This window comes from Lathyrus oleraceus, chromosome 2 (assembly GCF_024323335.1).
Source record: "Lathyrus oleraceus cultivar Zhongwan6 chromosome 2, CAAS_Psat_ZW6_1.0, whole genome shotgun sequence".
NCBI classification, from domain to species: Eukaryota; Viridiplantae; Streptophyta; class Magnoliopsida; order Fabales; family Fabaceae; genus Lathyrus; species Lathyrus oleraceus.
The window spans coordinates 68,604,819-68,617,917 of NC_066580.1; the positions used below are offsets into that span (position 1 = coordinate 68,604,819).

Sequence of the window (13,099 nt, forward strand, 5' to 3'; positions counted from 1 at the left end):
TCAAAAATTAATTCTATGTGCCGACCTATCTGTAGGTGTTTAATTGGCTGCATTATATGGTAAAACACTAGCTGGTTACTAATGTCTTGACTGATGTCATGACATGTATGTGTGACTACATTGTAGTTACTGCAGGACTAGCTAACACAGGATTTATTGAATGTCAAACTGGATGCTGTGACATTCATACCTGTCAACAGATACTAAGGAATAGAACAGCTGGTGTTCTGTTAGAACTTAGTATTTATTTCCAGTCTGGTTATCAAGGAAAGACCAGACCTGGCATAAGGCCTACTGACTGAATGTCAAACTGGATGTTATGACATTCATCATTGACAGCAGCTACTGAACATTAGACAGAGTGGTGTTCTGCTATACTTCAGCATGTAACTTAGTTTGTTCTTCAAGAGAATAACAGAACTAACTTAAGGCCAAATGTGTAAATGTTAAGTTGGACACTTTGACATTTATTAATGTAAGCTGTTACTGTAGTATGGTCATTTTGATCATGCACAGGTTAGCAAAATTGTACAATCTGTTTTCTGGAAAAACAGACTCAGCATATGGACCTTGATGTCAAGCTGAATGTCGTGACATTCATTCCTGACAGCATATGCTATATTGTAGGTTGTTCAGTTTTCTGTTTCAGCTTTTCTTGGGCTATTCTTCAGGAAGTCAACAGCTTAGAGAAAAACCAGGAAATTAACAACCAAGTTACATTTAATGAACCTAACAAATAGCCTATTTGTTAGTAACCTAAATGTTGAATTTATGGGAACTCGTGTGACCTTAAATTCAGGAGAATACAGGTGCAAAAGCCCAGGTACTGCAATATAAAAAGGAAGGCGTTCCTTCATTCAGTTTCAGGGATTTTGAGGCGTGAAGATTTTGTGTGTCCATCATACTTCACTGCTGTATTTTTGTGAGTCTTGTATTAGACGTATCTTGTAAGCCAAGCCATTATCAAGTAGATGATTGCTGTGGCATAGGGTGTTCATTGAGTTGTAAGTGTTGTGTTGCTCAAAGCTTTTAAGCGTGAGTGCTGTGTATCTTGATTAAAGCTGTGAAGCACAATCAAGAGTTGTTTGAAGTGTGACTTCAACTTGTCTTTAATATTGATTAAAGATAGTAATCACTGAGGTGATTGAGGGGGAGTGAGTAGGAACTCTGATCTTAGTGTAAGATTGAAATTGCATTGGGTAGGGATTAAGTGATAAGTTGTAAACGGGTGAGTTTAGCTTTGAATTGATACTACTAATAGTGGATTTCCTCCCTGGCTTGGTAGCCCCCAGATGTAGGTCATGTTGGACTGAACTGGGTAAACAATTACTTGTGTTATTTACTGCACTTACGTTTAAGTTCTGCATAATTCCTGTCTGTGCAGAATTGGATGTCATAACAACCCGTGTGACATCCAAAGTCTGATAACTAGAATTTCAATTGGCATCAGAGCAGGCACCCTGCCTGTGAATTTCTGGGTGAGATCTAGGGAAGTTACTTTCTAGTACCATGGACAAGGATATAGGACACTCAAACAGACCACCCATGTTGGATGGCTCTAATTATGATGACTGGAAGCCTCGTATGATAGCCTTCTTAAGGTCTCTAGACAGCAAAGTCTGGAGAGCTGTCAACAAAGGATGGGAACATCCAATGAGGACAGGTGAAGATGGAGTCAGTGTGCAGATTCCTGAAGAGGAGTGGGACAAGGAGCAAGAGGCATTAGCTCTTGGAAATTCCAAGGCCTTGAATGCATTGTTCAATGGAATCAGTAAGAACATCTTCAGGCTGGTACACCACTGTGAACTAGCTAAGGAAGTTTGGGATACCCTCAAGGTAACTCATGAAGGTACTTCCAAGGTGAAGATGTCCAAACTTCAGATGCTGACCACCAAGTTTGAAAATCTGAGGATGAAAGAGGATGAGACTATTCATGACTTTCACATGAATATTCTTGAAATTGCAAACACCTCTGGTGGACTAGGTGAGAAAATGGCTGAAGAGAAACTTGTAAGAAAGATTCTCAGGTCATTGCCTAAGAGATTTGCTATGAAGGTCACAGCCATAGAGGAGGCGCAAGACATCTGCAATATGAAGGTGGATGAGCTCATTGGTTCTCTCCAAACCTTTGAAATGGGCTTGTGTAAGAATGCTGAAAAGAAGAACAAAAGCATAGCTTTTGTATCTAATGCTGAAGAGGAGTCAGAAGCAGGATATACTGAAGGTGATGAAAGTATATCAGAAGCTTTAGCCATGCTTGGGAGACAGTTCAACAAGTTCGTGAAGAAGATTGATCAAAGCGGGAGACCTAATGTCAAGAACATCCCGTCTGACATCAGGAAAAGATCAACTTCTGAAGAAAAGTTCAACCAAGGCAAGGGAATCCAGTGTCATGGTTGTGAAGGGTATGGACACGTCAGAGCTGAATGTCCTACTTATCTCAAGATGCAACAGAAGGGGCTAACTATCACATGGTCTGAAGGAGATTCTGAAAGTGAATCTGAAGGAGAATCTGCCAAACATGTCACTGCACTAACCAGTGTTTGTGCCTCTGAAGATGACTCAAGTGCAGATGAACTGACCTTTGATGAACTTGCTGCAGCCTATAAGAAGCTGTGTACCACCAGTGCAGAAGTGCGTGCACAAGGAGAAAAGCAGAAGAAACTCATCAAGGAACTGGAAGATGAGAGACAGAAGCAACTGTCTGTCGTAGAGGGTCTAAATGGTGAGATAGCCCTGCTGACCTCCAAGCTGAATCAGATGACCAAATCCATCAGAATGATGAATAAGGGAACTGACACCTTGGAAGAGATTCTAAAGGTGGGACAGCAGTCTGGAACCAAATCTGGCCTAGGATTTGGGAAAAGATCCTCAGCTGAACACAAACGCCCAAAGGCTAAAGTTCAGAAGTTCAAGCGGATGTCAAAGCCAATGTCTCAACATCGAGGAACTAGGATGAATGATCATCAGAAGAGGAAATACCAGGAGTGGAGGTGTCACCACTGTGGTAGGCTTGGTCATATAAAAGCCTTCTGCTACTGGATTCATGGTTTCCCTAACCAAGCCTCGCATAAACCATATAAGCGCTATGTTCCCATCCAGAAGCAACAATGGTATGCTAGGATAGCACACACTGCTCTAAGGGCCTCTACCAGAGAAGACTGGTACTTTGACAGTGGATGCTCAAGACATATGACTGGTATGGAAAATCTACTGGTGGATATTCAACCTCACACTACCAGCTATGTGACCTTTGGTGATGGTGCCAAAGGTAAAATAAAAGGTGTGGGTAAGTTGGACTGCTCTGGAGTTCCAAAACTGAATAATGTGCTGTTAGTAAGAGGACTAACTGCAAACCTCATCAGCATAAGTCAGCTGTGTGATCAAGGGTTTCATGTTCAGTTTACTAAGGAGCTATGCATTGTGACTAATGGTGACAATCAGGAAGTTATGAGAGGAACCAGGTCCAAAGATAACTGTTATCTGTGGGAACCTAAAGTCTCTAACTTTTCAACTATATGCTCCTCAACCAAGGAAGAACAGGAGGTGAAGATGTGGCATAGACGTCTTGGACATCTTCACTTACGGGGAATGAAAAAGATTATATCCAAGGAAGCAGTCAGAGGGATCCTAAAGCTGCTTATTGATGAAGGAAGAGTCTGTGGTGAATGCCAAGTGGGCAAGCAAACCAAGATGTCACATCCGAAGCTGGGACATCCTACAACTTCCAGAGTTCTGGAACTGCTGCATATGGACTTAATGGGACCTATGCAGGTCGAAAGTCTTGGTGGGAAGAGATATGCCTACGTGGTGGTTGATGACCATTCTAGATACACGTGGATAAGCTTCATCAGAGAGAAACGTGCCACAAACCTTTGAAAATGAACACTCTTATCACTTTTCTCTTTGCAGAAGTACTTGAAAATGTGATTAATAATGCATCAAAGAAGGTAATTAACTTAATAATCATCCTTTGTTGTTGGACTTTCACTCTTGTTCAACCGTGATAGTTATCTTTCTCCTCCTCAGATTTCATCATCTTAGGTTGATCAATTCATAATTTGATGCACTTGAGTATGTCTTGTTGAAGATAAACCTACATCATGAAACACAATACCTTTTTCGACACTTCTCAGATAGAAAAAATTAATAATAATCAACACACTTTTACCAATTAACAGAATGTTAAATGTTGACCTCCTTGGTCACATTATCCTTCTTCCTTTCCACAAAGTCAAAGCAATAAGGAGATGTCACCCGTATCATGTCTTGAGCCTCCATAAACGAGATCCCATACTCTTTTCATAGAGTCAAAACATTTATCCTGTAAGATCAACGAAAAGTGCCAGGTACCCAATCTTCATTGTGTCCTTGAGGATTGATGAAACTTTAGTTGCATTTAGGAAACTATTGAAAGGAACCTTTAGGAACAATAAGTCTCATAAACTTGCATTTTGTAATAGTGTGACCCTTCTTGCAACAATAATGACAATATAGGTTGTGAGAAATGATAACATGAAATAATATCACATTTTTGGACTCGATTTAATTAAAATATATTATTATTTGTTTCAATTTATTTCATATTATTCGATATTACGTGGTATTTTCCCTTCTATTTGTCTCAGGTAACTTATCTGAAGCAAAAGTGAAAAAGGAAGAAAAGGGGGGTGAAAAAGAGGATGAAAGCAAATTCCACTAAAGCCCAGTCCACAATTACAAGCCAGGAGCGCTGAAGGTGTGACGACCGCCACACAAGGTGTGACGAGCGTCACGCCCTGCTACTTTGTGTTACGAGCGTAACACATGGTGTGACGAACGTCACACCCCACTCCTATATTTTTGGCTTTTAACGCGCAACAGAGGCACATTGAAGCCTATTCTTCCGCTTGACTCGTTGAAGCGTGTAAGTTACTTACGGAATGCACTTTTGGAAACGGTTACAAATGAGAGTAATATAAATAGAGCCAAAGATCCAACCCTGCAGCTCTCTCGGTCTCGCTTCTTTTTCCGCCGTGCAAGCATTTACAGCATTAATTTTCTACAACTTTCTATTATTAGCAATTTTTATTTCCTTTTCTTTTCCAGTCAATTTTCAGAGCACTTAATTAATTTTTCACACAATAGTTTCTACACCGGAAATTATTGTGTATCTTTTATTGGATCTAACCTTACGTTAGATCATAGTATTTTATTCCTTTGCTTTTATTTTCCTGTCCGATTGAAGATTGCAAGAACAAATCCAACTGGTCTGTGGTGGAGTGTTCAAGATTCCTATTAATTATCCAGGTTCTTTAATTTATTATTTTAATTTATATATGCTCTGCATTACTGTTTATTTATATTGTTTGCCTGATATGGTTTTATTTAAGCATGATAATGGTTTAGACCTGTTTAGCATGTCCGGCTAATTAATTTAGATATTGGTATGTAAAGTAAGCGGAATAAGGAATCAAAACTAAATTGGTTTAATTTTATTTAAAATTAAAGTCACTCTTTTTATGGTCTCAATTTACAGAGTTAATACCAAGGTTTTTGTACGAAAGTAAAAGACATAAAGAAGTTAAAATCAATAGAACGACGTGTCATACCCTAAATTTTACCCTGAGTTTTTCACTCGCATCAACATAGCATGAATCGATCCATTTTGTCATGCATTTCATTAGTTAAAAAGGAATTTATCAAGATTTTAGATGAAAAGTCAGGAGTTCTGGCATTTTATCATATCTTAATAACATTCATTTTTATATTGATTAAGAAGTCGAAAGACTTGCTTTCTCAATCTCAGTGCATCGTTTATTTCCATTTCATCGTGTCTTCAGAGGTTCAGAGTGTGACAATCAAGAGTATTGTCGTCATCTGAATCTTTGTAGGATTTTAATTATGATGGAGAATCAGAAGTAAATGGTAAAGGGTGATTCTGTTACATCAGATTGTCTGTTCACGGTTACTCAGTCAACAATTTAGTTCATTTACAATACATTTGCATTTTCTACTTGTCACATCATGCATTTTATTTCGCATGGTGCTTAAAATATCAGCCAGATATTTTTTGGATCTACATACAGATCTCTCAACTGTATGTCGAATTGGTAGACGAAAAATTTCAAAATTAAGCTTGCAGACGTCAGTATTCTTAATCTACGGTTTACGTAGTTTAACATGACATGCTCATTTTAATTTTTTGACTACTTTTTAACTTCATTTTAATCAGTATGGGCCTTTTAACCGGTCATTTTTATTTTTAAATTTGATCAAAACATGTATGTTTGAGAAGTTTATTTCGCGCTGGTAATTTTGGTGCAGTCCGTTTTATTTTTGGAGCATTTCTGTGCCCGATTTTTATTCATTTTTATCCAATTATTTTTATTTCTTTATCAAAATGTTCACGATAATACAATAGAATTTTCTATGCTCTTGTTTCAATCTGATTTCGATTATGTAGTTTAACTTGATTCTTTTTTTTATGTTAATTTTACAATTCTTTTATTATTTATTATTTCATTTTTAATTGTTAGACCATAAATGTTAGTAAAAAAAATCAGTGAAGTGTAGAAGGAGCCAATGGTCACTTTTTCCCATTTTCCTAACTGACATCAGTTTTCATTGGTAAGAAAAGATCCCTCTCCTTCCTATCAAATAGCTTCACGCGTTCGCCTATGAGGGAGAGCTATGCAAAAACGTTTTTTAAGAGGTAGAAGATCCAAACGCGGTATTAACAAATGAGCGTTGTTTCCAAAAAAATCAGAAGAGGACCTTTCTCTGCTTTTCACGGATCAGCACACCACCTCATAAAAGATATCTCCCACATTTGAGATTAAAAAAAGAAAAAAAACCTTGTTGAAGAAGGAGGAGAGAGCAGAAAATATTTTCAACAAGAGACTTTTAACCTACATACTTCCTTCAACCCAAGCCAACACACATCAATTTTTTTTCATCAACCTTCCACCACCACCTGCATTTTTTTTCAACGACATCAACCTCACAATCTCGCCTCCGCCTCCTTCATTTCCATCACCAGCCTTTACCTTACTCTGTTTCAATCTTCGGTTCTATTTACAGATATGTCGTACTCACATCGATCTTAACCTTCGATCATCATCACTGGAAGTTACTTTCTTTTCATCTGCTTGGTATTTTGTAAGTTTTGTTTGTTGCTCTCCAAATACTTTAATTGACAACTATTTTGTTTTGTTGATATTTTGTTCTCTTTACATGCTCTTTTGATAGTTAGAGTTAGCCATGTATGAGTTTTCTTTTGTGCTTTACCATGAGTCTATACCATATGGTGGATGGATGAATTTTTTTTTTGACTGTGTTTATTGTGTGATGATTAATTCTCTTCTGTATTGAACCACATCATTTTTATTTTATATAAAAGTTAAGGAATGTGACATAAAGCATATTTTAATACATATTATTTCAGTAAGATGTATGCTTGAAAAGTACTTGAATGTATCGTAAGGTATTCGACTGGGTCTCTGTGTTACGGTAGCATATGCTAGGTAGCAGCAATAATAGGCATATAAAGAATTAAATGTGGCCTCCATTACAAATCATGGAAATTAAATTATACTATTTTTTTAAGTGATTAGAAAGATAAATATTTGGTAGTATATATATATATATAGATAAATATATTTTGATATTGTTAAGTGTAAATAAAATAATATGATTTAATTTGCAAATATTTTAAGAATCTCATTTTTGTTCCTTTTCTGTTTTATAAAAATAATTCATTTTTTGTATTAATTTAGGTTAGATTATTTTACCATTTGGTTACTGAATTCTTGAAGTCTAAGTCCATTAATTTTTACACCCTCATCTTTATATAGTACACCCCTTTTTCTTTTCATATTTTAATTTTTTATTTTTTATTTTTATATTTATATTATTATAATCATTATTATTATTCTTATTATTATTATTATTAATTGTTATTATTGTTATTATTATTATTTATTTATTTATTTATTTATTTTATTTATCATTATGTGTTTATTTTATTTGATTGTTATTATTATTATTTTTATATTTGTTTATTGTTTAATTAGTTATTTTATTTTAATTATTAAATAGAAAAAAAATTGATTTATTTGTTCGATCGGTTTTACTCAGATGTTTTAAAGTTAAAAATTCAATTTAACTTCTGATTTTTACTTCGAGTCCCGTGGCTTTCTCTTGGGCCTTCTTACAACGAGATTTTTTTATTTCTCAACTGTCTTTCATAGCTTATATGATTTAATTATTGTATTGTATCCCATTCGACAAACTGTACCCCCATTCCCGAAAAAGTGTAATAAATTTTATTGCTTTTGTTTATTTTTATTGTATTAGTTGATTGTTAATTCCAAGATTAAAATCAACCCTTTTTAGAAAAGAACAAAAACAAACACTCGATCCAACGTCGAGTCTTTTGTCCTAAATCAAATCCAAATTGATTACAAAGTCAAATATACCCCCGCCACATCCAAATTATTTTCATAAGTCAACTTCTGACACTTGATCCAATGTCAAGTTGTCCCCCTATTTTCAAAAGCTTTTCACAATAAAAATGGAAGAAACTGATTAAGTTTAGACTTTCTCTGTTTTGGATGTTAGGATACTGCTGTAGAGCTCAATGTTCAAACATTCGTCTTCCATATTAAAATACAATAATTACTAGAATTAGGTCATTTCTCTTATAGAAGAAAAAAATTGATTGGGTATCGACCTTCTCTTTCCCGATTATTTGGACACTACTGTAGAGCTCTATGTCTGATTAATCGTCTTCCGTTAATGAATTTTGACCTAATTTACCACAGTTTCATAATAAACTTTTGGATGAAAAGAGAGTGATTGGGCTTAGGCCTCTTCCTTTTCGAGCATCTGAGTACTGCAGTGGAGCTCCCTGCTTAGATGCTTGTCTCCGTTTAAAATCAACTCAAACTCATCAAACTTGTTTTCCGCCCTTGTGCGACTCCGAAAACATTTTCAGAAAAGGGTATGCATCATCTATTTTGATGCGAAACAAACAAAGACTTCAGCCTCCAAGAGTGAGCAACAAGTAAAGGTTTAATCGCTCAAATGTGATCCAAGCATCACTCTCTTTAAAAGCAATCCACCCAGTAGTTCTCTTTGGGTAGAACTACGTATGCCTTGAGTTCTTCATAGCACCTGGAGATACGTAGGAGCAGGATTGCGAAATCTTGTCAGGCACATTAATATTAAAAAACCTTAAGTCCTTCCTTTCTTTCTTTCTCTTTTCTCACTCGATAAGTGGAAGTTCACAAATGATATCACGTTAACACTCTAACACGAAACTAACTAAATGGGTCCCATCGAGTACGATGGATGTGAGGGGTGCTAATACCTTCCCCTTGCATAACCGACTCCCGAACTCGATTTGGTTGCGACGACCATTTCTTTTTTATTTTCATGGGTTTTATCGATATTTTCCCTTTCCCTCTTTGGGAATAAATAAAGTTTGGTGGCGACTCTGTTTTATTTATATTTCGAGCGTTCCCTACGCTCGGGTATTTTTCGCGCCGCGACAGCTGGCGACTCTGCTGGGGACTGAAAGTTCTCCTAAGCGAGTCAACCCTAATTTAGTTTGTTTTGTGTTTGAGTTTTGCTTTTATCCGTTTGTTTGCTTCTGATTTATTTTATCTATATATGCCTTTATTATTTGCATTTTCAATTACTGTATTATTGATATATGGTATCATGGGAACTTTCTGGACTATTGGCATTTGTGTGAGGAAAAGCTTTATACCCGAGCTTTGAGAAAAACTTAAGTTAGGATGGTGGTTGTGTAGTATTGACCTGCGAGACATCGGACTCGTTAGGTTGATGCGAGAACCCCACTCAGATGAGATCCCTTGAAAGTATTACTGTCTTACGATTAGTCGTTTTGGTGGTGATACTTTCAACCTCGATCTATGATTCTGAGGACCTTTTGTAGAACCCTGAACCTATGGCTTTTAGGACCGATGGTTGTGTAGTGTTAACCTATGAGACTTAGGACTCGTTGGGTTAATATGAAGACCTCACTCGGAATAGATCATTTTTGAGGATATTGTTGTCTTACGAGTAGTCGTTCTGACGATAATATTGTCAGGTGTGATCCATGACTCTGGGAACCGTGTCTAGAACTGTGGAGTCGATGGTTGTGTAGTATTGACCTACGAGACTTAGGACTCGTTGGGTTAATATAAAGACCTAACCTAGAATAGATCCTTCTTAAGATATTATTGTCTTACGATTAGTCGTTCTGACGATAATATTCTTGAATTGGGTCCATGACTCTAGGAACCTTTTAAACCCTAGAGCCTACCTGTTTGGTTTTCCTATTCCTGGAACCTTTCCTCCATGAAGTAATTAATCAGAATGTTCCAATGATCACCTACCCAACTGTACATACATAAACATAAAACATTTCATAATCATAACACATATGACATGTGCATATTTTCAAGGGACCTAAAGACTCTGTTGATTGTAGGCATTCAGAAGACATGGGTGGCAATCAAAAATGTACTTATTCATTCAAGTTCAGGAATCCAAAGCTAGGATTGATTAAGGGGTTGATCTCAGATGTGAAAAAAATCAGAAGGAACAACTTTTGTGTTGAGTATGGTGACCTATTGACTATCATGAACACCGAGGTGGATGCTTGGGCCATTTTCACTTTGGCACAATTCTATAATCCTCCCTTGCGGTGTTTCACATTCCAGGACTTCCAGTTGGCGCCAACATTGGAAGAGTTCTCACATATAGCAAACATTGGTATCAAGGATGAAGTCCCTTACACTGGTCTAGGGGAATTTCCTACACCTCAACAAATAGGTTCATCTATACATCTAGATAAAGCGGAAGTGAAGGCTAATCTTGGACCAAAAGGAGGCACTTCGGGATTCACTTTGAAGTTCTTAGTGGGAAAAGCTTCAGATTTCAAAAGTAAAGAAGATTGGGTCGCTTTCAATGTTGTGTTAGCCTTGATACTCTATGGGATTGTCTTGTTCCCGAACATTGATGGCTTCGTGGACATGACTGCTATACGCATTTTCTTGCTCAAGAATCCCATTCCCACCTTGCTTGCAGATGTTTATCACTCTATCCATTGGAGAAATGAGAAGAAGGGGGGGATGATCCAGTGTTGCGCTCCTTTACTGTATAAATGGTTCTTATATCACTTACCAAACGAAGGGCCTTTTATTCAGAACAAGGATAACCTCAAGTGGTCTCAAAAAATCATGTCTCTCACTGCCAATGACATCACCTGGTACTCTCGTGTTTATGATGATGTGGACATAATCGTCAAATGTGGCAACTTCCATAATGTGCCACTCATAGGAACTCGAGGTTGCATCAATTACAATCCTGAGCTTGCTATGCGGCAACTTGGGTTTCCTATGAATGACAAACCAGAAGACAAGTTGTTAGAAGGTTTCTTGCTAGGAGAAGGAGTGAAGGACTTTGATCTGGTGAAGAGGATAGGTCGTGCCTGGACTAAAGTTCGTAGAGAAGGAAAAAGGGAGCGTGGAAAGAAGAATTGTATAGCTAGAGGGCCATATACAAGTTGGGTCCAAGCCAGAGCTTCTCAAGACAAACTACCATACCCTTATGAGCCTCCAATGCATACAAATCCTCCAGAACCTACTCACGTCACTATGGAGGAAGCTAAAGAGCTCAAAGTTGTCATCCAAAGTTTGGAAAAAGAGAATGAAGAGCTACGGTTGAACCTTCTCCGGATTACTGAAGAAAGGGATAATCATAAGTGGGAGCTTGGGCGGAAGAAAACACAACTTCAAGCAAATGTGGAAATGACTGATAAGGAGGAATATAAGAGAAAAAGAGTCAAACAGGGGTTAGATCCGGCTGAGAGCTGCTTGAATACCGTCAAAAGCCAACTGAAAGAGGCTGAGAGGGATTGTCGTGAGAAAGAGAAATGGTGGAAGCTCGCCACAAAACAAAAAAAGGAGATAAGAGAGATGCTTGAGGCTGAGATAGCCAACCTCAGTGTTTCACTCTTTGAATCAAAAGAAAGGGAAGAACGAGAACGCCGCAGTAAAGAGAGTGTTATGGCTGCTACTCAGGTTACACCTGAAATGTGGAATGGAAAGTGCCAGGAGGCTGAAAATGCTAATGAGTGGGAACGATACTGGAGAGGCCGACATGACTCTTTGCTACAAGAAGGTGAAGATTAGATGAACGCAAGGGAAAATGTGAATGCTAGTTTGGCAGCCTGCGAGGAAACCATCCAGTTTTTACATGAACAAAGAAATGAGTATCGAGACAAATTTGCCAGTTTGATAGACTTCTGTAATGGCATGGCTACGAATGTGCCTTTGATGCTAAGATGTGCTTTGGAAGACATAGACAATGACAACATCCCTCGTTCAGTGACTGAATTTATTTATCTTTGTGAAGACATGATAAAAAGGTTCAAAGGAGAGTTGGAAGATCTCAACAAACAGAAGCCTGCAGTTTGACCTTTTTTATTTATTTTATGTTGTACTTTCCTTTATGTTTGAAAGAATATTTTGTACTCAATCCTTGTACTCTATTTTGAATTGAATGAATGAAGGATTTTGAGTTTCTTTTGTACAAAAAAGTTTGGTTCCATTCTTGTTTTATTCCCCGTGATCTCTTTGAATGCTTGCTAAGTTACCAGGAATCTAACACGGTTCCCTGAAAATAAAATTGAACATAAGCATAAAAGACATTTTTAAATCCACGTGCATTAACATATGCATCATGTATTTCATTTCTCAAAACAAAAACTCATTCCATTTTTCCTCATGTCCAGTAGTTCAAGCTGATTCCTCAACGTACATACGCTACCCGCTCCAACACAAGAAGAATCATGGATGTAGTTCGAGAAGAACAAGCTGCCTTCAGAGAGGAGATGGACTCTGTCAAAAGCAAGATCGAACAGATCTTTGAGGCTATACAAGTTCTGGCTAGAAGGGAAGAAGAGGCTCGTGTTGCCGCTGCTGCAAGGAACGATGCTCTAGTTCAAGGGGTTGCTCTTCAGTCAGGACCTTCAGTTCCTATTCCAAATCCAGTTATCTACGGTCTTCCTCCAGGCTTTGTTCCACCGCCTGAAAGAAATCAT

The 13,099-nt window shown here is 37.5% G+C and overlaps 1 protein-coding gene across 1 annotated transcript; it reads left to right on the plus strand.

The window, feature by feature from the left end:
- Positions 1-6,576: 6,576 nt before the first annotated feature.
- LOC127118144 (uncharacterized) lies at positions 6,577-12,579 on the plus strand. The gene is made up of 2 exons (XM_051048292.1): positions 6,577-7,140; positions 10,484-12,579. The coding sequence occupies exon 2, from the start codon at positions 10,497-10,499 to the stop codon at positions 12,186-12,188; it is 1,692 nt and encodes a 563-aa protein (XP_050904249.1). The 5' UTR covers positions 6,577-7,140; positions 10,484-10,496; the 3' UTR covers positions 12,189-12,579.
- The last annotated feature ends 520 nt before the right edge of the window (positions 12,580-13,099 follow it).

Coding starts and splice junctions, on each gene's coding strand:
- LOC127118144 (XM_051048292.1), top strand. CDS start 10,497: ATGGGTGGCAATCAAAAATGTACTTATTCATTCAAGTTCAGGAATCCA.